The sequence below is a fragment of the Schistocerca piceifrons genome, chromosome X (genome assembly GCF_021461385.2).
Source record: "Schistocerca piceifrons isolate TAMUIC-IGC-003096 chromosome X, iqSchPice1.1, whole genome shotgun sequence".
NCBI classification, from domain to species: domain Eukaryota; kingdom Metazoa; phylum Arthropoda; class Insecta; order Orthoptera; family Acrididae; genus Schistocerca; species Schistocerca piceifrons.
In genome coordinates this window covers 697,580,304-697,607,680 of record NC_060149.1, presented here as the reverse complement: position 1 = coordinate 697,607,680, position 27,377 = coordinate 697,580,304, and the positions used below count along the sequence as shown (strand labels likewise).

Genomic DNA, 27,377 nt, shown 5'->3' with positions numbered 1-27,377 from the left:
ATGTGCACATCTGCATATTGTGGAGGTGTGTTTCTACAAAGGCTCTCATTCCATGTGCCGCTGCCAGGTGGCAGCAGTTTTCCAATTGGCTCCCACACCCAAATTGCTCAGTCTGTTGTGAGATGTCAGATAGGAAGTACTCACTATGGAGTCTTCATGTGATGATAAAAGTTGGGAAACATGTTACTGCAATGTCTTAATATATAGTGTTCTCCTGGGAAGATACTGTCATAATGTGTTCATTTGAGGAGATGCTGGTATTGGACAGCAAGGAGTTTAATAAGTGTATTACCTGTAACCATACAGCTGAGGACTATGTCTACATCCTCCTACACTAATAATGGAAAGAGGCGACAATAGGTGAACATGGGGTGAATACTTTTCAGAAAATAATGGCGATGCAGTGGGATGGGCTGAAGATTCATTTTGCAACTCATAGACAATACTGCCTGTGCTGGAGCTGTTTGTCGTTTTTCAAGTGGCCTATCAGTCCCCAGTGCAGGAGATGAATTTGTCCTCTTCCGCTAACCCAGACAGAATAACCAGCGGTATTCATTTTGGTGTATGGATCTTGACTGAGCTAGTTCACAGAACTTCTACAGAGGGTGCTTGAAACACATTTTCTTCTCCCCAACCACTTTCCTTGGGAGCCAGTTTTGAATACAGCGTTAACCCCCTCCCCACCTGAAATCTGGTGGGAGCCAACAGGATATAAAACGGGTGTACTCTCAGTTGCAGTCACTCAGCGGAAGAACCATGAGGCGTCAACAGCAGACGATATCTACAACTGCCTCCTTATCACAGAAGAACCACAAAAATAAATACTCATTACGTGTCTCCAGTTCTCTGCCAAGTTCCATTTCTTTGTTCAGCTCCATGTCTTTGTCTGTAATTGCTTATTGCTTTTTCTTCTTTGTTCAGCAGCAGCCTCCAATGTGTTTGAACTGGCAGCAACCTTCGCCTGAAGTAGTGGCCACCACTGCCTCAAGGGAACCTGCAACTAACTCCAACATGTTGGGGCAGAAGCGGCAGCAGCAACATGGAATCCTGTAGTGCACTTGACTAGTATGCTGGAGCAGGACAACTAGCTGCTGTTATCCACCCTGCTCATTTATTAGTGTAATGAAGACCCCCAGCCAGTCCCCAACTCAGAAGAACTGTGCTGGGGCTGCACATCACACACGGCAGGTTAGTACTGGTCTTCAACATACGCACCATCCCAGAACATTCCAGCGTTACTGCAAGGACAGAGTGTTGGTGTGGTGGATGACAAGCTGCTGACTCCACCCATTGCTCTACTGCTTCTCACGTCAACTTATAAGTTAACAGCTAGCGGTGCAAAGTGCTTAAATACCGGTATAAAAGCATCAGTGGACAGTGACTGGTGTGTTGTATTAGAGACTAAAATTGCAGTGAGAAGTGTTAAAGTGCAGTGCATGGAGTTAGAATGGGATGAACCGTGTAATGCAGAACTCTACGTCAACCAACAGATGACCTCCAAATACCTCCTTTTCCAGACATTTACTGTGCTGGTCTGATGCTATCTGTAACATCATTGTATGGCAGTACGACACTCGTGCTGACATTTGGAGGTCGATCCATTTATCTGCAACACTCCATCATTACAAAATTGTCCAGCCTACTGATGGTGCTGAACCATGGGCTGCTACATGTCAAACTATGTACAAAGACATTGTGAACCATCCCTGTACATAGAGTGTGCATGCAGACGGTTTAAAACACTGAATCAATACGGCATCAAAAGAAGAAGCGACAGGAACACCCATCAGTTTGAGAAAAATTCACAGTGAGTTCTGTGCATACAAGAAACGTTTATTTACAGAACACTGTAATGTTGTGAAGATTGAACCAGTGAATTCTTACTGATGGATATCACAGCTGATGCGTGGTTAAAAAATTGTCGCAAGTATTTGTTGTTTTTCATATTTAACTACCCTGTCCTAACATATTTCTATTTAACTAACCCGTCATTGTATAATGTAAGGCAGGGCTTCCAAACGTGTGGTCCGCAGACCCCTTAGGGGTCCACCGGTTCTTTATAGAGGGTCCACGGCCATCTTTTACCAAATCGTGTAAAATAATGAGTAAAACTATTGATTAAAAATGTGAAAATCAAATTCAAAACTTTTTTTTCGTGTGAAAAACATGTGTACTTTTACTTCAGGTCGTATTCCCAAGCAGTCTTTGCGGTTCCTAAGTGAGAATGCATACACAGTTTAGTGCCGGAGAATGCGGCTTCTCTCATCGACTGTTTCGCAACAATACGGGGGTCGTTTGTGCGCCGGCTCACGGCGCTAGATGCGCTGAAACCTTTTACGCATGCGCGGAGCGAGCTTCGTCGACCAATCACAGCGCTCACTGGCACGTATGCGGCCCCAGGCATCATTAAATGTTAAACTTGCTTTGTCAGTGCACTACCTATTTCATAAGTCGATTTTTGACAAGTTTATTACTTTTAACATGGATCGGTGGCTGAAGTCAGGATCATTGAAGAAGGGTGCAGTTTCTGCATCGCCTTCACAACAAGGGAAGTGTCCAGTTGAAATGAATGAGGAGGGAGGACGACCAAAGGAAGAACAATGATAAGAAGCTCCACAGCTGGATTTATTATGTGAAAACGCTGTAAGTACTCCATTGATTGCAATATCCTGTGGAAGTGGAATAACCTTGAAGCGTAAGTACAACGAAAGCTATTTAGAAATGGGCTTTGTGAAGACAAAGGAGGGTAAAGATCAGTGTTTAATTTGTGCGCGATTCCTTCCGAACAGTTCAATGGTTCCAGTTAAATTGCTCCGTCATTTTGAAGGTACTCACCCGGATTTCCAGGCTAAAGACATTGATTTTTTCAAAAGGAAGAGTGCTGAACTAGCTGCTTCTCAGCATTGCATGAAAACTCATGCAAAAACAATTAATGAAAACTCTTTAAAAGTTTCTTTCTGGGTTAGTTATCGAGTGGCAAAAACAGGCAAAGCTCGTACCAGTGCAGAAAATCTCATAAAGCCGTGTGTTAATGATATTGTTTCTTGCATGCTAGACAAAAAGGCAGTAAAGCTTGTATCTTTGGTGCCATTATCAAACAATACTGTCAAGAGACACATTGTTGACATGTCAAATGATGTGAAAGACACCCTTGTTTCTCGCATCCAACAAAATTAATTTTCTCTGCAGATAGATGAATCCAATGATGTTGCAGGAAATAGCGACTTTATTGGCTTTTGTCCATTATGTATATTCTGGATGTTTTCAGGAGGACCTCTTATTGTGCAGACCACTAACTTCCAACACAACAGGTGCTGAAATATTCCGTCTATTGGATGATTTTTTGAGGACTAACAAAGTTTCGTGATCTAATTGCATAGATGTGTGCACAGATGGTGCAAAAGCTATGACGGGTCCTACAGTCAGAGCATTAACGAAAATAAAAGAAAACGTCAAGTATTGCAGTAGTAGTCATTGTGCTCTCCACATATACGCTTTAGCTACGAAACAAATGCCTGTTTCGTTCAAGAAAGTTTTAGACGAATCCATTCAAATCATTAACTACATAAAATCAAGGCCATTGATATGGGAAGCCTTCATCGTTCCCTGCTTCGCCACACAGAAGTGAGGTGGCTCTTACATGGGAATGCACTCTCTCGGTTGTACGAATTAAGATTGGAAGTCTTAGCTGTCCTTTTGGAGCATAACACCAAATTAGCAGACCTTATTAATGACGAAAATTGGCAGTATATACTTGCCTATTTGTCAGACATTTTCTCCAAAATGAACAAAATGAATATTTCACTCCTAGGGCAAAGTGAAACAAAGGTCACTGCTATCGACAAAGTTCGAGCATTCAAGAGGAAAATCAATTTTTGAGCAGAGAGTGTCGAGGAGAGGAAGGTCGAGTGTTTCCCTCGCCTCAAGGAGTTTTTGAAAAACAGAACATTGGCGCTTGGGAAGAATTTGTTTCATCAAATCCTGAAACATCTCCGAAGCTTGATGTCATTGTTGGAACATTATTTCCCAACAGCTGAAGATGAGAAGCTGCAGAAATACGAATGGGTTGTCAACTCGTTCGTTGTATCCAAAAAGCCGAGCATTCTATCATCAAATGAATATGAGTTGTTGATAGGAATTGCCACAGACCCTACCTTGAAATCAAGTTTTGACATTGACGGTTACTCACACTTTTGGATACATAAGGACAACAAGAAATACTACCTCATTGTTGAGAAGGCAAAACGTGTACTTTTTCCGTTTGCCACGACATACATGTGTGAATCTGGATTCTCGATCTATGCTGCCAACAAAACTAAGTACCGAAGCTGTCTAGATGCAGAACCAGACATATGTCTCCAGCTGTCAAGAATTCAACCCAACTTTTCAGAATTGTGTCAGCAGAAGCACCCTCAACCATCATATTAGGATTCTATTATTATTCCTATAGACTCATCTATAGTAAAGAGGAAAGCATTTTTCTTCGTAGATGCTCAGTGAACGTACCTGAGCTATAACTCTCTAAGAATTTTGTTTCCGTCTTCTATCATTTACAAAATAATTATTAATTGAATTCTGTTGGCATTGATATTTTTGTTGCGAAAATTAAAACGATCTCTAAAGCTTATTTCTTTTCTTTATAATATTTTCCGTCCTCTCAGTTAAAAATATGGCCTGCCTGTACTTCAATTACAATTACTTGCTATTACTCTGACACTGTATTGTGGCAACTGGCTGCGAGCGTAAACCAATGAGAACTTTTCACGTGTCAGCTTGTAAAAGGTAAACCTCCTCTGCCAGAATTGTTTCCTTTGAGAAAAAAAGTCTTACATTCTGTGAAATGCTTTGTCTTCTCATATAGAAATAAAAGAGTCTGTTTGTTTTCCTAATTCGTTTACAGTCGAGGCTGACTGCCACGATATAGTGTCCAAGTAGTAGTTGAAGTTGTCAGCTGTGGCTAAACTGTTGCCATGCCGCCTGCCAGTTGCCAGCTACCAACTGACAGTACACTGTTGCAACGCCGCCTGCTAGCTGCCGGCTATGGACTGATAGCTGCCGTTCAGTAGATACGCAAAGACATAAAAATAACTAGACTTTCCGAGATGTTTACATGGGTACGAAAATCGATTGTGGAATTGGTAAACGGCTTTATAAAATCAGATTACTAGAATCGATTTTGAAGTATTTACCTGACCAACCAAAAGCGGAACTTGGACATCGGCTTACGAAATACGGTTTTGGAAACGCATATAAACTGGGTGAATGTATTCCCACACATTGCACAACAGATGTCACAATAGTCCTTTAAAGGCAATTCCTTGGCCTCTTTTCTTTCGTGATGTGTTTGTATCCCGAATCATGTGTCTGCCTCTCGCGCGGAATGGCCGCGCAGTCTAAGGCGCCATGTCGTCGTGGATTGCGCGGCCGCTCCCACCGGAGGTTCGAATCCTCCCACAGGCATGTGTGTGTGTGTGTGTGTGTGTGTGTGTGTGTGTGTGTGTGTGTGTTTTGTCCTCAGCGGAAGTTAAACTTAGGTTAATAGTGTGTAAGACTAGGGACTGATGACCTCAGCAGTTAAGTCCCATAGACTTTACATACATTTGAACGGTTTTCTTCGAATTTCACGAAGAACCACACACACACACACACACACACACACACACACACACGACTGTTACCAAATATGCATGCTCCTTACACAACAATAGCCAAACAGTGGAAGTGAACAGACCACAAGCGGCAGCTTGTCAACAGTGAAGAGTTTGGACGTGACGTTGATTGCTCTTGGAGGAAGGCAGCTCCAACATGTGAAATGCCAATTACCAAGTAATTATAATCAGGCTATAGTGTGTTGGACAAAGGAAGTAAATCCACTAGTAAGTGTCTGGATACAGTGGGAATTCAAATTGGATCGTTAATTTCAAGTTGTTTTCATTCATTTCTAAACCAAAGACTATTGATACTGCTGGGGGGCGAGGGGCACTGGGAACATGGCACTTGCATTAAGAAGCTTTCAGTTCCTATGGGTTTCGCTCTAAAATTTAAAGCTACTGTGCTCTTGACTGCCTAGGGGTCCGCCATGGATTTTCGACTGAAGAAGGGGTCCGCCAGCTGAAAAGGTTGGGAAGCCCTGATGTAAGGTATAGTCACTGGAGCTCAGTTGGCAAGACGATTGCACTATGGTGGCTACACATATTATTATAATTATAATAATAATAATAATTATTATTATTATTGTTATTATAAGTGTTCATTTTTCTATAAAACCTGACATAGTCAACATTATGACAGTGTGGATGAAGCGTCAGGAAGTTGTTGTAATTTACTGGTCCTGTGATGGTGCGGAAGAAGACCAGAAGGAGACGAAGAACAGAATATTCCTCCCTGATAATATATAAGTGATAATTTTAGATTCAACCAACTGCAGAAAAATAGATATTCTCATGTCACCTAACACACCTGGGAGGAGTCCGCTTTGAGCTTGTATGCATGTTTTCAAGAACTGTAATTCATCCCAAGTACCAGCTGCAGCAAAAGATACTGCTGGGTGTAGGTGATGTAACATACACGACATTCAGTCAGTATCCCCCCGCCACAAAAAGTAAAGCCAAACAATGTTGATAATGGACGAGGTTGCTATGGAAAACCAGGGTTAAATTCTACGATATTTCTGTTTTGGTCGTCATATGGGTGTCGACATATTTTATTTGAGTCCGACATATTCCAGAATTCCCAAACAGTTGGTGAGGGATAATGCAACATCATTATAGCTTTAAAACAAGACAATCTGAATTTAAAACACCTTTACGTGCTGCATGTGGGAACCAACACGCCATTCAATAATTTTGTAAGGATATGTGTACATCTCTCGAATCACACACTGTACAGGTTTCTCGTTATTGATAAATCGAGAAAACTGAATGACCTTAGGGGTAGACGGAACTTCCAGTGAAAAAAGTGATGAGTATGTTAGTATACACTGCACCACGGACAAGTTTGCATGTATGTCAGGCACTCACCCCAAGAAGATAGGAGTGCATAGACTGTGAATGCGTCTGTATGTGGATGGAAAATTTCAGTCATTCGAACATAAAGTTAGAGAGCTAGAGATGTATGACCATACCCTTCTGAGATTGATCAGTGAATTAGATGCTACGGTTAAAGACCTAGAGACACACACCTGTATCATTCTGAGAAAGAAAGTAGATGACTCAACTGTAAAGGTGGGCCGGCCGAAGTGGCCGTGCGGTTAAAGGCGCTGCAGTCTGGAACCGCAAGACCGCTACGGTCGCAGGTTCGAATCCTGCCTCGGGCATGGATGTTTGTGATGTCCTTAGGTTAGTTAGGTTTAACTAGTTCTAAGTTCTAGGGGACTAATGACCACAGCAGTTGAGTCCCATAGTGCTCAGAGCCATTTGAACCATTTTTTTGTAAAGGTGGATGGAACTGAAAAGTATATAAGGTGCAGACTGTGGAGCAACACGCTTCGTATATAACAAGATGGCGACTAAGCATAAGGTCATTGCTGCACAGAAGGCTGCTCGATAGAAGTTATGGCCGCTAAGGCTAGGAAATTTGGATCGAGAGCAGGCACTGAGAGAAACATTTAAACTAGTTACTGAATCTCTTTAGAACCCCCAGCGAAATTGCACAACAATGATAATGATGCTATTGCTGGTTTCATTATCTGTCACAGCGATGCTAATATAGAACAAAATATTTGGTGTCAGTGTGAAAAACTATACATGTAGGCCACGCAGCCTGTAAGTTTAAATGAAAAAAAAACAGTAGAGATAGGCGACAGTGAATTTCAAAGAACACCAGGTCTGCTAAACTTCATTTTCCGGAGACCCTCAACAATAGTAAAATTTTCAGCCAAAGGTCTTGAGATGTATGGTGAAATACTACAATTGGGTACTGTACACAGAAAAGCTGGAAACCAACACCGTGAGAAATACAGAGACATTATAAAACGATTATCATTCGAAGGCTGATATAGCAGTGGTGAAGGTATTGACATTCAGTGTAAAAGAGTCAGCAATCAGCCACCTCAGTACATATACTATGATGACCCCAATGAGATAATAGACCGAATACTACTGCACATGGCATCAGCTGCTGTGGAACAGTACTGCCCATTCGAATGACCTTGGCTCAATAATTTCACAGCTTGTAGAGAGAGCTATAATCGAATGAATATGGAGACGGTAGTTCAAGGATTGCACAAAACAGCACACAAAACATAGCCTCGTAGGCAAGCTATGATTAAAGGTCTGGATGACTTGTTACAGGCTGATCTTGTAGGTGCGAGGGAATACTCACATGAGAATAATGAATCTAAATATATCATAAGGGTTACTGATACATACTCCGAATTCGCCTGGGCATTACCTGTCAAGACAGAGATGGGAAGAGGTTTTGCGGAGGTGTTTTAGCATTTGTTGCATGCAGAAATGGATCAATGCCTGTATAACCTCCAAATTGATCACAGTGGAAAGATTTACAACAGGTATTTCAAGGCTGTGATGCAACAGTATGGAATACATCACTGCTCAACATTCACCCACCTGAAGGCGAGTTATCATGGAATGTCTGAACTGAGCAATAAAAGGTCGCATGGGGACGTATTTCAATCTTCGTTGCTCATACAAATGGACAGATATCCTTCGAGAAATAATTGCACAGTATAACTGAACCAAACATTGTAAAATAAAATGTGGCCAATCAATGTTCATGATAACGGAGTCATGGATGAGGTGTACTATCGAATTAAAATTATGAATCCACATCAACAGAAATTTAATGGGAGTGATTTGGTACGTATCTCAAAGCACAAAACAGCATTTGAGACGTCACATCTCCCAAACTGGTTGAGTAAGATGTTCACTGTTTTCAGCTAACAAATTCCAAAACTTTCATCTTAAAGGATAGCAGTGGTACTGCAATTTCAGGATGCTTTTACACCGAGGAAATGCAGCAGAGCTCAGAATCACACGTTTCTCATAGTGTGTGTCATCAGATAGGCAATAGAAGAGTAGTTAAATTGTTTGGTTTTCCTGCAACATGAAACAGCCGGATTGACGCTGACGATTTGTTATGTAATGGGGGTGCACAGAGCACATACAGCACAGTAGCATAACATGTATGATAGAAGACGCATTGTAGGAAATGGTGGTATTCTCGTCAGACTTCCGGACGAATTGCACATTCTAGGGTGCAATTAGTGCGGATCCGTTACAAAGCTTCAAAAACGTTTGGCTTGTGGTTATAAGAGAATTAACTTGCTTGACGAGGTGTGTTTGGAACATGACATTGCATACGCAAAATATAAAGTTCTCCAAAGACGACGCGTTGCAGATCGAATTTTAGCTGATAAAGCCAAGGCAGTATATGCGAGAAAGGATACTGGTATAGGGCAGCACATTCCAGCATTTGTGTGCTAAAATTAAGTTGGGCTTGGGTGTGAATTTCTAGCTAGTTATGAACACTGCACATTGTGCACTGAAGAAGGAGAAGAAGAGGAAGAAGAAGAAGAGGAAGAAGACAACAATGATAAAGAAGAAGAGGTGTCTCAAATACCATATCTTGACAGCGGTGTACGCAGCTAAAAGTGCCCTGAAACATAAACAACCAGATAAAGGAAACCCGGTTCTGCCGATACCCAAGGCATCACGCATAATTATCCCCTTCCTCATTCCAGCCCACGCAGGTCTCTCAGCAATGGGTTCACTGGTTGGTGTTGCTGAGGCTATTGCAAGAACAGTGAAGAACGCAAAGAACTCCCAGGAGCAGCTAGGAACTACGCGAAGGAAGCAGAGATAACCGCATGATGGAAGCAGCAACCTTCGGAAAAACACTATACTCGAAACCATACAAGAAAGTACTAGGACTATTCATAAATTTTTAAAAAAAGCGCAATAGCTATTCTACCGGATAGACCGCTCTCTCCAAACAAATGAATAGTATGAGTATGGCAGAGTTTCAATCCAATCATCACAAATGACACTTTCATCGTGATATGGCGACAGGCTGACTTAAGATTGCACTGCAATGTACACCTCATGTCGTCTCGATTGAATACTAGTTTGCCGCACCATATGTTGCGTTTGCAGTGGGGCACCAAGCACCATGAACACTGCTCTGCAGACACTGCAAGCAGTCTTCGATTCGATAGAGAGGGGTCTCGATGGCACACGATGCACACCGTTAGCCTGCCCCTGGGTGCACCTTCCAATGTGCCATATGCATACACTTATGCTCGCAGACACACAGACTCCACTATCACTGACCTATTTACCTCATGTTTCATTAGGCTGATAACCTTCTTCTTCTATGGAACAATATCGTAAGGTTTATCAGCCATGTATGAAGATTCACGGTGGCACCTCTTACATCATATGGCTTTCAGTTTTTCACCAAATACATGAAGCTGTCTTTATCCATATAAAGCAATTTAGGATCAGTGAAACGAGTTTTCGTAAACTGATAATGGGAATCGGTACATTTAGAGTTTGGATAGTCTTGTATGCACATCCCACATAGATAGATTACGTGAATTCTACTGCAACATTTGCCACCTCCACAGCAACAAAGTTCTCATTGAATATTGTGACTCATTCAAAGTTTGGTCGGGCGATGCATTTTCTTCCGCCATAACGCCCATGTCATTGGTTCTTATCAAAATTTCACGATGTTCCCTCAAATTATCTATTGTTTTACGAAAGACTGAATTGTTGATTAATTTTAAAAAAATCTTTGTTTAAGTCACACATCACAGGAGCCTTCAGTGTCGATTCAAAGCTATATACTCCTTTAACCAGGAGACAGCACAGGTGATTCTAACTAGCCTCATTCCAATCTGAGACACTGCTGGAGATTAAGATAGTGAATAATGTATCTCCGCTTGTTCTCCAGCACTGTGACCAGTTTTGGGGTGGAGCCTCCTCAGGGAAGTAGTTGCTCGGGACACAGCGGCAAATCAGCGTGTGCATCATACAAACTGACACAATATGTGAATTCTGCCTCCACGGCATACCATACATCAGAATCAGCTGCATTACTCTCGATTTTTCCACCTAATCCCTAGCATTCGGGTTTGTGCACCCATCAAAACTCCCTAATTGACAGTGATTGTTGCACAGTGTGCTTGTGGAAGTCATTGACGTTCAAGCACATGATGTAACTCGAATCAAGGGATGCACTGACGCTCTCACAATGTGTGAGTTGTTTGCCTCGGTCAGTAGTCAGATGCTGTGATTTGTTTTCTTGAGCACAGCGTCTCAGAAGAGCCCAAGTGCTGTGTAACAAAAGGTGGGATCCAGGGATTATGTGGTCATGAATAAATCCCAAAACTTCTCCAAAACCTCTGCAAGCAAGTGCATGTCTGACTCCACATAAAACTGTGTGTACTCTCCTAAAGTGGAGATGATGGATTCTCGCAGACATTCACAGCTTCCTCAAACTCTGCACCCGTTATATCATCACCTGTAAGGTTGCTGGAGAATGAAGTTATATCGGGTAGCCTGGTTTTGTTGAGTTTTCCCACACTATCCAGTTACTCGTATGGAGAAAGCCCCTTCCTGGAGTTGAAACCCTTACTCATCTGGAAAAGCAGGTCAGTTGATGTGCGTGTCCTTCAGATGTAGACTTTCAATAAGTTTCTGCAGTAGCGCCTGCATAAAACGGAGTGAGTCAAAGAAGTGGTGCGTAATTCTTAGAGACATTTGTTTGGAGAATGAAGTATACTTCTCAACACTCTCAGGCAGGACACTGTCCTAATTTTTCTCCCAGCCGAAATTAGCGAAGTGCTTAAAAAGAAAGTGAGCATCAGACCCACTTAAATTATGAAAGGAAACAGGTATGTATGGCAATAACTGATAATTCAAATAGCGTGTGTTGTGAGCTGTGCCGTGGAACTTTTCTGTAAGGTGAGATTGGTCCCTGTGAGGTGTTTTTGCTTTTCTGTCTAACAGTAGGCCACAATTATGGCACTCAACCTTCTATGAAATGTTTTCAACCTCAGTGAGAAGCCGAACTGCAGGATTATCCACGACAAAGATTTGTAGCGCCTAAGACTCGAAGAATAGCATGATGCGACTTGGTGCGCTGCTGCATATGGTGTTTTTCTGTGAAGGTAGTATGTAAGGTTGTAGAGTCGCCTTCATTGTGGGTCACAGGAGCAAGGAGGCATTCAGCGTGGACATATACCAGAAACAGTCATCACTCCTGATGGTGAACATTCTTAAACTTCATGAATTTGTTTTCCTCAGTAGGTGCAATTACACATTCCAAGTCCTTGAAAGTGCTTTCTACTAGATGCTTTGCTAATAACTTGCCTGAGGAAAAGGCCTTGAAGCACCTTAAGCAAATACGCTTTTTACACCTGTGTTTACTAATTTGGGATAAAAGCAGGTGGAACATGTCCCTGACCCAACCGTAGTGATAACTGCTTTTCTCTTTATTTTTCCCATCTGAGAATAGCAGCATGTTTACATGCAACTTATGCTCAGCAGCAAATTTTGAGAAATGGAGGGCTCCAACAACTATATGCTTCTTTTGCGCATCTTAATTGAAATTCTCCAGGCCATAAATATGAACCGATATTCTAGTAGTCTACACCTGAAATTTAGTTATGTCCTGGATCTTTATGGGTAACTCGATAGCATCAAGGTTATAACACTTATGAATGTCATGTATCTACCATATCAAGATGTGTGCTGTGGATCTTTGATGTAATTTCTTTTGTGGGCCAAGACTGACCATGCAAAACAAGCCCGGTCAGTTTTATTTTTAACATAAATACATGCCTTCTTATCAGCTTTTTCTTAGGAAGCGTGATACTGCTGGACTCTGCATTTACAGCATCACAGACTTATGCCAGAGGCCTCTTTGGTGGGGTGCGACAGTTCGATGCACAGCACAGCGCTTCATTTAATGGCGGGATACCACAGATACTTAACAGCCTTGAGGAGTACCATTTCCAGAAACCCTACAGGGTCTCATTACCCTCCTGATGGGCTCTCGATCCTAGTGAATGGGATTCGCTCCTCAATAGTTGTTGACACAATCCTGAGCCAGTAGCCGGAGGGAGGCTGGCCCATGGACACTAAAGCGGAGCTGGCATAGGTGGCTGCTTTTGCTTGCATGGTGGCGGCTCCTCACGTAGCAACAACATCTGTCTTACATGGTGGAGCATGCCGCACAGAACCATGTCTTGATAGTGGTTTCTTCACTGTGTCCAGTACCCATACTACTGGGTACTGCATGGACAACAGTGCTGTAGAGAAAGAATAGTGAGAAATATACGATGTTCCCGACATCGACTGCTGCTGCAAGGAAAGAAAGAACACTGGTTATTTGTAAGTACAATGAGTACACGAAAAAATTTCCTATCTTGCTTTGCCACCATGACATATCCCTCAGGCCATCTGGCATCTCATAATGACACAGTTTCCTCTCTGTCACCTCCACCCACTCTGGCATCTCCTTGCCTGAACCACCATGAATCCATCGATCCAGCTCCCTTACATCACCTACAACAGTACCATATTTATTTAATAAAAAGAACATACACATACAAAAACTTAGAAAAAATTTGATGAACGATTATGTACTTACACAATAGCTGTGATGTGGATAGCATCACAACCTTTGTCCCTTCTTGTTCCTGCTCATTAAAATCATCTACAAGAACAACAAGAAATGTCCCTTAAGCAACATCATATTATGTGTACAATGAAATTTTTTGAAAAGAATATGTCTAACAACAACATATTATTTATACACACAATAGTACAAAGACAAAAATATATACACTTATGATGCTGTTGCTGCTGCTGCAACCTCTCACTTACAGCTGGTCCACAATTTGGTTGATGTACACTTAAACAAGAAGGAAAAAAATTAACACTGAAATCCGATCTAATGTTATGAAACCTAAATGTGAAAAAAAATTATGATACAGAAATCTGAACAGTGTTAGTTGATGGTATGAAACGTTTTTTTTTAACGAATGTATACTTCTATATCTGAACACACAGTGATTTGATACTTCAACACTTTTTTATGGAAATATGCACTACATAATCCGATCTCATGCTATGAAATTAAATATATAATACGCTTACCTCTGCTTGCCTCAGACATTTGTCACATCCACTGGTGTTGCTGCTGCTGGTGCTGCTAGAAAAAAAGTTTCATCTTGCAAGCACTCCAACACAGAAACAGGCAAACTGACAATCAAACTAATGTAACCATGGACGATAGCAGAATGAGGATAACAGCAGAGGGTTTAGGGTCTATATATCTTCACTGATTCAGGATTATCCAATATGAACGTGGTATTGTGAGGAGGGATGAAACCTCCATCCACATGGTTTGGACATACTGGTTCACGCGCAAACAGGTAGTAGCAGCTTGAGAGATAGTGGAGGTGGTTTCCCAGGTATCAAATATCAAAGGGTTGCTGCCACATGGTGCTTTGTTCGACAGAAAGCAGCCACTTCAGAGAGCTGAAATGCATGCATCCACTCAGATGCACCCAGTGGCTGGCTGTGGGGCCTCCAACAGCAATTTCCCTGTGGCTGGCTGTGAGGAACCCAACAAGGGTTTCCTCTGCATGCAGTAAGTGTGGTGGACAGGCACTCTGCATATGCACAGTCTCATGATAGTTCCGTGTGGCGACAATAGAGGCACATGCTGACACATACATGCCATTAGGCTGCAAACCTCCAGAGCAAACAGAGCTCTCAGTTCTTGGCACACTGCCCAGCATCTGTCAGCACATGAAACTAGGGCCTCAGTAGGGACCCGACCTTGGAGACATGCGCAGCAGGCCCATGTGTGGCCGAACGACTGGCAGAGAGAACGTATGAGGAACCCCTCCAAGCTTGTGACATCTTCGTCATATCTGTGTATGTCAGACTTTGGTGAATTATGAATTGTTCAGACGCATATCGTGAACATTTCCCGGTCGACATCAGGACTTTGGCACCAACGCCAATATGAAAAGTTTTACTCATAGTGGAAGAAATAGCTAGGATGGACTACGAAAACTTCAGGAATCCCTTCTAGTGCTTTCTGTCTCGATCGTTGGATTGATCATACAGAGGTATTGCGCAGCCATGAAGGTCATCCGAACATTCACCCCATACTGCCTGTATAGTTTGTGAGGATGACTGCAAAAAATGATTCAAATGGCTCTGAGCGCTATGGGACTTAACTTCTCAGATCATCAGTCCCCTAGAACTTAGAACTACTTAAACCTAACTAACCTAAGGACATCACAAACATCCATGCCTGAGGCAGGATTCGAACCTGCGACCATAGCGGTCGCGTGGTTCCAGACTGATGCGCCTAGAACCGCTCGGCCACACCGGCCGGCGCAGTGAATGGAATATTGTTTAAACAATTTAGGCAATGTATGGAATATTGTTTAATTATTTATAGCAGTGTATAGAATATAGTTTATTTATTTAGTTAAAGAATTTGTCAGGAAATCGATTGCAGTGTATGGAATATTGTTTAAACAATTTAGACAATGTGTGGAATATTGTTTATTTCAGCAATTTAGGGGACTCAAGGCAGTGTATGGAATATAGCGTAATGATTAATTTAAAGAATTTTGCAGGAAATCGTTCCCCCCCACCACCACCCCCTCTCTCTCTCCCCCCTTCACCTCCCCCCCTCTACCAGGAAATTGGCAGCTCTGTGGTGAAGGGGAAGGATCTCACGAAGCAATATTCAAGGGTATATTTCTTATTTACAAAAAAAAATCAGTTTGTGCAGGTTGGGTTTCTCTTGCTCATCATTCTTTGGTGTTTGGAAAGATGTAGATCTTGTAAGAAGTAATTGCATGGGGAAAACATGTTGCATATCCTAATGTTCGGCACTGCACTCTAGGCTTGTTAACGTAATGCTCGGCCCTTTCTTGGCATTTAACCTATTGTTCTGTTAAGTGGTTTTCCATGTCACCTCCATCCGCACTGTTGGTCTGATAATATACACTCTGGCGATCACCACATATATTCAGTGTTGCAGTATTTGGTCGGAGGTAATGCAATACCTCGATTTATAAAGCCAGTATAGCTTTTAGCATGGATGCTCGTGGGCACCTGTAGAACCAAGACCGCTTGTGACAGTAACATAATCATTGTGATCGTAATTTTAACATCTGGCAGCTTGTAAGACGATTACGTCTTTCTAAGACACTGTGGTACCACTCGCAAGAAAAACTTGTGAGACATGTCCATTCATCGCTGAATTTCGCTCAGTATTTTTTCATATCGCCAGAAATCAGTTATTGGCGAAGTATTATACTTGGTAGTATGGGATGCGTGATAGGTTCGCCTTGAGCGTCAGGCTTATGAAGTATGAGGGTGTGTTCCGACATGTGCAAAGCAAACGACCATATCCAGTCGTTAGGAAGATATGGATTCGACGTGGAATACTGTGACAGCAAAGGGAAAAGTATGTCAAGTCATAAGAATGGTACAGATATTTCTATTTCCAGAGTCGCTGGCGTCAGCAGGGGTATCTCCGATACTTCGCTCATTGTCGATGTCGTCCAATTGAGACCATCATCGTAAAATTTAATCGAGCGACAGTGATAAAATATATATGTAACCAATTTCCAAGGACGATTCTGTCTAGGGGAGCGCGGCGTGGCGGCAATGGCCTGTGGCGGGAATGATTCACGTTTCCCACTAATGGCAGGAGCTGTTCATATGGAAAGACTAGATGGGGTACAGGAATGTAGCTGACCTAACCATGTCGACCTCTACGCGGCAGAATAGTGAACTAATGCTATGTTGGGCAGCCTTCATGATGGCATGTTTTCTCTGTGGATTTTTGAGAAGATTCAATATGGACGTGTGTTTGCACCTGACCATTATTCCCTCCCATGTAAATTGTCCAATTGACTGCTTCTGCACATGTCTCAACTTTATTTGGTTGTGAGAACATCGATTGTGGTGTGTGTTGTGTACATCTAGCAGGTGAAAGACGGGTGGAACACATGTTTGCTGGTTCTCTAGATATCAGAAACACCTTAGTTGACTTTGTAAATTATATGGATGATTTGGAATCTGTTATATCACCACCATCGATATTCGTGAGTGGAAATATCAGTTTCCTCTATTTTTTTCTAGTTTTCACATAAAGGTCTTCACAGAAGAGATAAGTTTCTAGTTACTCAGTGGATTATAGCACGCTGCATCTTGCTAAAGTTTCGGGTTTCTAGAGAAATAATTTCCAGTCTATATCTTCGGAATTATACTGTGCAAGTGATCGGTAGCATACTGCTAACTGCTTGATACCGAGAAGTATCGCGAAAATGGTATGATATTCTCGTAAACCATATGAAATACATATGTTCTTGTAGTCCCAGAATCTGGAGATGTGTGTAGAAAGCAAGCAAGTTAGCAGGTCAGGGCCAGAAACAGTGACCCCTTTGTGCCGAGTGGAACCGACCCACCCTTTGTACAACAGTCTTTGCGGTATATGTACTATTGTCTGTTGGTTGATAGCTATATGTAGGATGCAGAAGTGATGATTTTGTATGGCTCAGCATATGAATTTTGTGTTTACTACGTTGATATTGTTCGTGGAGATCAGTTTCATGTGTAATTTTCAAGCTTTTGTCGTCAGTGGCAGAGCAGTGTAATTGAGGAAGTGTCTTTCCATATTTGACGATCTGTAGGCCACTTTTGCAGGGTTTAACTGTCAGTGCAGTATGGCGATCTGTACAATATAGTTTTTACGCTGAAACCCTTGCCTGCAGAAAAAAATGGCCTACAGTGCTCCTGCACCAGCAGCAGCAGCAGGTTAGTGGGTAAATTCAGTAAGAGCCAGTCAGAATACTCCATTCATTCACAAGACATTTTTTGTGCTGGGATATAGGATCCTCTACATAGCAGTGAGAACTTTTGTCATTTCAGAGATGTTTCTTAAAAGCACGATTTCAAGGAAGAGTAGCACGGGATGTCTCGTTACCACCATCAGAACGAATGAATTCTGTGTTTTTCTGAGCTATTTTCGTAAACAGCTCTTGTTTGGGCAAGAATTTCCATCCAGACAAGCTGAGACATCACGAAAGCTCCTACAAAAGCGACCGTCAACTGTTTTTGCGACAATTTACGATTTCTGTGAGGGGCTGATATGTGATGGATAGGCTTTGCTGTTAGGAGCATCAGGAAGATTCCATTTGGTGTTATTGTGGACTATTTACGTTAACAGTTTCTGAAAGCTTTGCAGAAGATTATTATAGCGCATCCAGAGGAAGACTTGGCTCTTATTTAGATAGGCCTGTGACGTTGGTATAACACAGACAACCTTTTATCGGCGCTTGAGATGGTGAGTTGCTCGGCAATTAGGTCTTCACTGGACCACAGGTACAAAGGCTATTCATCATTACATCAGCAACGGTAAACACGTGCGCAGCTAGGCGCACCTCACTGTCCTGTTAGGATTGCTATTAAGAATGCAACCTATATTATTCTGGGAAGCATTGTTAAAGATTTGTGTAGTGCTTCCAGAGGGGAACTTAGCTGTTACTTACATAGACATGGGACATCAGTATAACATCCAAGAATTCTAACTGTATACCCTGAAAATAGACGCTACTTTCGCCTGCTGGCTGCCGGCGGCAGCGGCGTGAGAGCCGTGGCTCGTGCCCCAGCGATCGTGACTTCGCAAGGGCCGCCGGTGCTTCTCGACTACTGGCAGCATGTGCGGAGTCGTCGGCGTCGGGCGTCGGGTGGCGGTTTATTTTTATTAGCGATATTTTGTTTAAACTATATTACATCGATTTCCCCTACTAATAGGATGCTGGGAATTAAAAAAACTACCACATACATGTGAAGGATATCGATATAATTAATTTTCACAATTAATTTGTATAAATTTTTTATATCAACGTGATGTTAACAGTACTATACTTAAGGGGAGGGTGTGGGTGGGTGGGTGACATGGAGCAGAGCAGCAGATTAAGTGCAGAACACTATGTTAATTTGCATAATTAATTTGCATAATTTTTATGTAAAGTGCGGTAGAATAGTATAAAGGGTGGGGGTGGGCAACAAAGAAGAGAGCCCTAGAAATGACATTTAAAAGCGCGTGAAATTCGAAAAGTGTACCAGACATTGGTGGAACAACACAACTAATTACTTATTTGCATTTCAAAGGCGGTACAATACTTCAAGAGGATGGAAATGATTTGGAAAACCACTTAACAGAACAATAGGTTATGTGCCAACAAACGGCCGAACATTACGTTAAGAAACTCAGAGTGCAGTACCGAACATTAGGATATGTAACATGTTTGCCCCATGCAATTACTTCTTGCAAGACCTATATCTTTCTACACACCGGAGAATGATGAGCAAGAGAAATCCAACCCCTGCAAACTGAATTTTTTATAACTAAACAATATACCCTTGAATTTCACTTCATGAGATCCTTCCTCTTCAACACAGAGCCCCCAGTTTCCAGGTAGAGGAGGGGAGGGGGTGAGGGGAGGGGGGAGAAGGTGGTTGTGGTGGGGGGATCGATTTCCTACAAAATTCTTTAAATTAATAAATAAACTATATTCGATACACTGCCTTGAATCCCCTAAATTGCTTAAATACACAATATTCCATACATTGTCTAAATTGTTTAAACAATATTCCATACACTGCAATCGATTTCCTGACAAATTCTTCAACTAAATAAATAAACTATATTCCATACACTGCCATAAATAATTAAACAATTATTCTATACATTGTCTAAACTGTTTAAACAATATTCCATTCACTGCAATCGAATGCCCTCCAAATGACTGATCAACTTTTTCCAGCAAATTTCCAGGAATGGGGGTTACCAGAGGGGGAGGTGTTAATTAAGTGATCAATTTAATTAAGTGGTCAATCGAATTGATAAGAGTGGAAAGGTCTATTCCAATAATAACTTGAAAGTGTACCTGCAGCTCTGTGGAGAGAGGGTGGCTTGGAGGTTTCCTGAGGGGTGGGGGAAGAGGGAGGGGGTGGAGCAACAATAATATAAGGACCTGTCAATGAAAAGGAAGGATACTTTTAGCAGAACAATAGGTTAAAGATGTGTCAACCAAGGAATAACAATAGGTTAATGACCTGTCAATCAAAGGATCAAAATAGGTTTGCTCCCGAGTGAATTCCTACACCTGATGTAGGCAACCGGCATTAACAAATGCGCTGAAACGAACCTTGTCCCACTACAGATGTCCTCTCTGAAGGCGACGTCATTTTTCAGATGTATAACTGGCAATATCTCTGAGCCAGAACCATACTACAGTGGTTTGAGGAGCGTTATAGTGAATTCACGTTGATGTCTAGGTGACAAAATTCGCCTCATGTAAATTCTGTGAAACCCATGTTGGTCGCTATCGGGCGCCATCACCGTGTACACAAATCAGCGGCCCATTATTAACGTGAATTACATAACTTTTGCACAGACATCTAATGCCACATACCTCCACAAAACTACCACAAACTGTCTGATCCTCGATAAGCAGAATTGGTGATGCATTTCCTCGTATGCCGGTGGTCATGAGGTTTTGGCTCGTCAGTGTATCTCACATCGGTTCTGTATTAACAACATTGGATATTATCGTATTGTTTACGAATATAAACACGCCTCCACCACTGTCTTTAAGTCTATTTTTATGATACATATACCGATCGGAATTTGGCGTTTTATTGCTATTAACAGGTGGTTTCAGACAGCAAATCTGAGCGTAGTGCATAGCATGCGGATATTATTAGCGTTGATAAGCGAAAGTATACGTTTGTAAGAATTGAAGAAAAGACATTTTAACACCAAAGCTACGACAGATGCGAAGGGAGTGTCTCGCGCCAGTAAGACACGTGGGTGCATTGACATTTCAAATTGGAAATTGACATACGTAACGTTACCCGTCCGTCTTCATAGAACACCTGGCTGCACGTATTCTTCCATTCTAAAAGTAACTACTAAGCTGGGTGCTGCGCTTCCCTGCTCTCATATCGCTTGCTTACTCTCATTTAGTTTCCTTTCCCTGTTATTTTTTGTTTCAGTTGATTTGTATTTAGAACTAAGGGGTCATATGGAACTGATTGCTATACTTTGAGGAGGTTTGTGTTGTCACGCAGAACTGTCGTGTTATGCTGATAGGACGTTCCAGCTGACCGCAACTAAGAGAGTTCACATACAAATGCAGAATCCGGAGCAAAGTTTGATCTGAAACTAATACGAATCACACTTGGCTATATGTAACTGGACCTTAACCAACTGGTTGATGGCGAAAGACGTGGTGTGTATTTAAGGATGAGTCACCAATTAAGTACAGTACCTGTTCTGCTAAGTTTTTTCCATGAAGACCTCCGTCTACTGGAACATAAATTTGCATTGTATGCGAGGTTCCATGGAGGTGTTCACTTATATCAACAATGTAAAGTGCCAGGGATTGCTTCAGAATAAACAGTTTACCAAAATTCATTGGATTTATTGTACTTCCAGCACACTACAGCACACTGCGAGTCGGAGATGTGGCCTAGATGGCTAACAGTTAACTAATGCACGCAACTTCAAGTCACTATCACTTTCCCACTTCACAACAAATAATGACCGAAATTCGAACTTCATCAAGTAATTTTGTTTTGCACACTCCTAATTGCCTTATAACTCTCACTTCCGCTTTTTGGTGCGAACGTTCTTTTGAGTATTATAAACACAAAGTGAAAAAGCACATGACGAAAATGAATCCAGCAGTTATGTTAGCGGCCATAATCTTCGTTGCAAGAGTGGTATGTCAAGGGCATACAAAACAGAAGGCAAGACCGATCTCGCTTTGTGGTTGGTTGTTGCTAGCGCAACTCCCCTGTAAACAACAGGCTGTCACTCAATTGTTATTCTGATCCGGTATGGTTCTGCAAGCGTTCCGTGGTGACTCCTGGAATTAACTAACACCATATCAACATTCTCTTTTAGCAAAAATGGTTCAAATGGCTCTAAGCACTATGGAATTTAACATCTGAGGTCATCAGTCCCCTAGACTTAGAACTACTTCAACCTGACTAACCTAAGGACATCACACACATCCATGCCCGAAGCAGGATTCCAACCTGCGACCGTAGCAGCAGCGCGGTTCCGGACTGAAGCGCCTAGAAGCGCTCGGTCACAGCGGCCGGCTGTCTTTTATCGATCCCCCGTAACGTATGCTGCTCGCTGTAGTTATTGGGGATCAGCTCAGTAGGTAAGAGCAACACCTGTGAAAACCACATCTAATCGAAAATAAAGTTTCAGAGCTGCCATAAATTACACTAAATGCAAATGTAAAAATTTCGTGAATAGAAATAAAACGTACACAGAGTATTATTAGGTGTTTTAATTGTTAAAGAAAAATTTTATTTTACATTAAGAAAAATTTGTTGTGAGCTTTTATCGTTAATGCGATCAGAAGGACCCTCCAGCTGAGGCGCCAGGGGACCCCAATGGGGAATGCCATGGCTCGCAGCTGTATTGGTCGTTGCCCCAGTACGTCGACATCACACGCAGCTCGCCAGCCTCGGTCACGTACACCGCGTACGACTTCGGGGTTGTGTAGCCGCCTGGGTACCGAGGCCCGGACAGCTGAAAGCAGACAACCTGTGTTACAAGCAGCACATCTGTACTCCGCAATCTACCGTCCGATGTACGTACGGCACCAGTCACGTAGGACTGTCGGCAACCTCCCGTATGGGCCATAATGTCTGTAATTTTACCGTTGACGTATGGTGGAGGGCGTTGTGTGGTTCTCGACTTATTTTGGGAAGTGGGCCCTCTCAAATTTGAGAGTAAGGCTGTTCGCGATGCATAACGTCACTCTTGTAGCATCTTCAACCACTGTTCGCTCAGCAAGTATGTAACACTTTCACATAGACCAGACAAATCCGTGAAGAATTGTGAAACACTTATTTGAAAGTTTTCTATGTCTTACGTTAATCAACTCGGTAAGTGCTCCAGGCTATTGCAACTGGTGTGCAAATATATGAGACAGACGCAATACTCACAGACTTAAAAAATAATGCAGTAACTTCAATTCTAGAGAAAACAGGTGCTGGTAGGTGTTAATATTACCGAACCATCAGTTTAATGTCATGGAAGCAAAGTACTTAGACGAATTATTTAAAGAAGAAAGGAAAAAAACTAGTAGAAGGGAAGATCAGTTGGTGTTCCGGAGGAATGTACGAACACGTGAGGTAATATTGACCCTCGACTTAGAAGACAGGTTAAAGAAAGGAAAACCTACGTTTATTGAATCTGTATATTTAGTGAAAGCTTTTGATAATGCTGATCGAGATACACTCTTCGAATAATTTCTTCATGTATGGGTCCACAGCCTCAATGTACCATCTAAATGATGAAACTATTTACTTGCATGGTACATTAAAGGAATGAAATTGACAGCCTACGGTGATTAAAACGGTTCCATCATTTATACGAGACTCTTCGAAGTTCTGAAGGTATCACAGGTAAAATACATTGAGCGAAAGGTTATTTAAAACCTGTAAAGAAATCAAATTACAGTTTTAAGAGTAGAAGGATATGTAGGGGAAGCAGTGCTTGAAGACGGAATGAGACAAGGATGTAGCCTAACCCCGACGTCAGTCAACCTGTACACTGAACAAGCAGCCAAAGAAACTAAGAACAAATTGGGAAAGGAAACTAAAGTTCAAGGGGAAGAAATAAAAGCTTCATTGTTTTCCGATGACACTGTAGCTTTCTCAGAGATGGTAAATGACTTGGAAGAGCACTTGAACGTTATGGATAGTATACTGAAAAGTTGTTACAATATGAACATAAATAAAAGTAAAACAATGATAATGGAACACAGTCGAACTAAATCAGAATCGGGTAAGAAAATGAGATACTAAAACAGTAGATGAGTTTTGCTATTTGGGCAGCAAAATAACTGATAATGGCCATAGTAGAGAGGATATAAAATGCAAACTGGAAATTGGAAATTTGTGGTAACTTCCTATGGGAGCAGACTGGTGAGGTCATCGGTCCCTAGGCTTACACACTACTTAATCGAACTTAAACCAACTGAAGCTAAGGACAACACACACACCCATGCCCGAGGGAGGACTTGAACCTCCGACAGAGGGAGCCGCGCGAACAGTGACAAGACGCCTCAGACTGGGTATAGTAAGAAATTCGTTCCTGAAAAAGAGAAAACTGTTGACAGAGAACACAAATTTAAATATTAGTAAGTCTCTGAAGGTATTTTTCTGGATTGTAGTCATGTACGGAAGCAAAACATGGACTATAAGCAGTTCAGATAAGAAGAGAATAGAAGGTTTTAAAATGTACTGTTCCAGAAGGATGCTGAGGATTAGATGAATAGATCGAGTAATTAGTGAGGAGGTAATGAGTCAAACTGGGCAAAAAGGAAAATTACGACACTACTTGACTAAAAGAAGGGATCGATTGATATGACATATCCTGAGGCATCAAGAAATTGTCAGTTTGAAAACAGAGGGAAGTGAGCACGGTACAAATTGTAGAGAAAGACCAAGCCAAGAATACAGTAAGCAGGTTCGAATGTATGCATGTTGCAGTAGTTATTCAGAGATGAAGACGCTTTTACTGTATACAACAGCACGGTGAGCTGCATCAAAACACTGTTTGGATTACAGACAACAACAACAGCAAGTGACCCTGACTGGCTGATAATATTCAGTAACTAGTGTAACTAGTGTCTTGCAATCGACCTCAGTCACGTCATACGTGAATCACATTCCCTCACGATTCTCCCAATAAATTTGACGCTGGCGTCTGCATTCCTCGTGCCCAGATTTATGTGGTCATCCCACCTCACATCACTCCGGAAGAAACACCCATATACCTGATGTTTGTGATAGCGTAGTCAAACGATATCGGATGTTTCCGTCTGTTTACCCTAATTCGACTACATATATTTATATTTAGAGTCAGCTAGCACTTTTCGATACTGGTGCTGAACATCCGTAAATGTCTGCGTTTCGTAATACGTTTCTAAATGCGAAAGATGGGTATACACATCTGCTTCGTCTGCGAATTTCTTATTTGATTGTCTTTTGTTAATGGTCAGTCACCTACGTAACTAATTTCGACAGAATGATTTTACGTAAAATTTTTTGATACAAGTCATTCAGGAAGAATATACAGGGTGGCTATAATTAAACTTTCTCCACCTGAGTCAGTATAGACGGGAAACTATTTACCGTATGAGTACCCAACTTTATAGGAATGATGTTCAGACTGTGAGCTGGTACTAATGCACCTACGTAGGGTTGAAACACAAGCATCAGCGTGCATTACAGCGGCAGTCAACATGGATCTGGACAAGGTGAGCAAGAATTTACTCCAAAAGTTGTTTTATCAAAATAACTCCAATATAGTACCGCTGATCTACTCAAGTATCGACGCGTTAAAGGAATAAACCCCACACTGTGATTGAAGAATATGATTCGGAATTTCGAATTAACTCGCGGTTTCGAAATTGCTCCTGAGAGAGGCCTATGGCCGATTGCACTACAAAATGTTAAAGAAGTTACTGTTGCCATGGCTGAGAACGCTGGACGCAGTATGCGATCTTCAAGCAGTGCACAAGCAGCGTCACGACAGCTTAACATTCCATGCTCCACCGTTAGAATATTGCTGCGAACAGTTGTGAAATGGTATCTCTTGTGCGGTTCCATGCTGTGGTGGTTGCAGATTGAGCAACACCTGTAATTTGGAGCGTAAACGTGGTACACATTTAACAAAAGTTACCCTCCCATGTGGAAACCGAAATGTGTTTCTTTCAATGGTTTATTCGTTACTTCTTCCGCGTGTCCTTACAAATATTTACATGAAGTTTCAATGTCATAAGACCACTCTTTTTTCATGGTGACCCTACCAAGTAGCAAAATTTACACTACTGGACATTAACATTGCTACACCACGAAGATGACGTGTTACAGACGCGAAATTTGAGCGACAGGAAGAAGATGCTGTGATATGCAAATGATCAGCTATTCAGAGCATTCACACAAGGTTGACACCGGTGGCGACACCTAAAACGTGCTGACATGAGGAAAGTTTCCAACCGATTTCTCATACACAAACAGCAGTTGACCGGCGTTTCCTGGTGAAACGTTGTTGTGATGCCTCGTGTAAGGAGGAGAAATGCGTACCATCGCGTTTCCGACTTTGATAAAGGTCAGATTGAAGCCTATAGCGATTGCGGTTTATCGTATCGCGACATAGCTGCTCGCCTTGGTCGAGATCCAATGACTGTTAGCAGAATATGGAATCGGTGGGTTCAGGAGGGTAATACGGAACGCCGTGCTGGATCCCAACGGCCTCGTATCACTAGCAGGCGAGATGACAGGCATCTTATCCGCATGGCTGTAGCGGATCGTATAGCCACGTCTCGATCCCTGAGTCAACAGATGGGGACGTTTGCAAGACAACAACCATCTGCACGAACAGTTTGACGACGTTTGCAGCAGCATGGAGTATCAGCTCGGAGACCAGGACCGGCGGTAGAGTAGGGTTAACGTTCGAATATGGATCCGCCGCGAGTTATATGGAGAGCGGTGTTCAGATGCGGATCCACAATACGCCGCGCACGAGGTAGTGTTTGAAGGTGGATCCGCCTCGCGCAAGGTAGGAAGCTGTATTTGAATGCAGATCCACAGTATTCAATACCCGAGTTAGCGTTCGAGTGTGGATCTGCTGCGTACTATATATCCGGAGCTGTGTCCGAGAGGCGGATCCACCATACGCAGCATCCGTGATAGGGTTCACGGGTGGACCAAGCACGCCTTACGTCCGGAGAAGTATTCTATGCTCGAAGTTTGGTCCACCAGTCGATGGGACCAGGTCCTGCGAGAAAGCGCTCTCCGAATGTGGAGGTGACTGGATACGCCTTGGTTACATTTAGAGACAATTTTAGAACACAGAACGATAACTTATGTCGCGGTCGCATGGATGGATCTGACATAAAATCGAAAGAAATGCGAAAACTGATTAGCGCATAGATATAAACTAACCTAATATACACCTAAATGCGGTGAAAATGAGAACGTACTTGCTTATCTTCTGGTTCGCGGGGAGGGGGGGGGAGGGGAATTTGTACATGGAGTCAAGTATGCGGCAACAAGAGGAATACAGGAAAACGATGACTTCGAAGCGAGCCCAATAAGGAAGGCAGTCAATTTTTTCTCGTATTGTAGTATGTCTACTGAGGTAGCAGTGATACACGCGAGTTGAATACTGTATTTGATGCTTTTCAGGAGGACAGAGAATAATTTACGTCTAAACTTACTCACATCTGTGTTAAATCATAACAGAGGGTGTACGAGATGATCGAT

The 27,377-nt window shown here is 42.2% G+C and overlaps 1 protein-coding gene across 1 annotated transcript in view; it reads right to left on the bottom strand.

Moving 5' to 3' along the window:
* Positions 1–22,366: 22,366 nt before the first annotated feature.
* Positions 22,367–27,377, bottom strand: part of LOC124722208 — a 41,236-nt gene continuing 36,225 nt past the window's right edge. Inside the window, exon 6 of the mRNA XM_047247404.1 lies at positions 22,367–22,626. Within this exon, the coding sequence (XP_047103360.1) occupies positions 22,450–22,626 (177 nt within the window). The 3' untranslated portion in view covers positions 22,367–22,449. The remainder of the gene's footprint in view (positions 22,627–27,377) is intronic.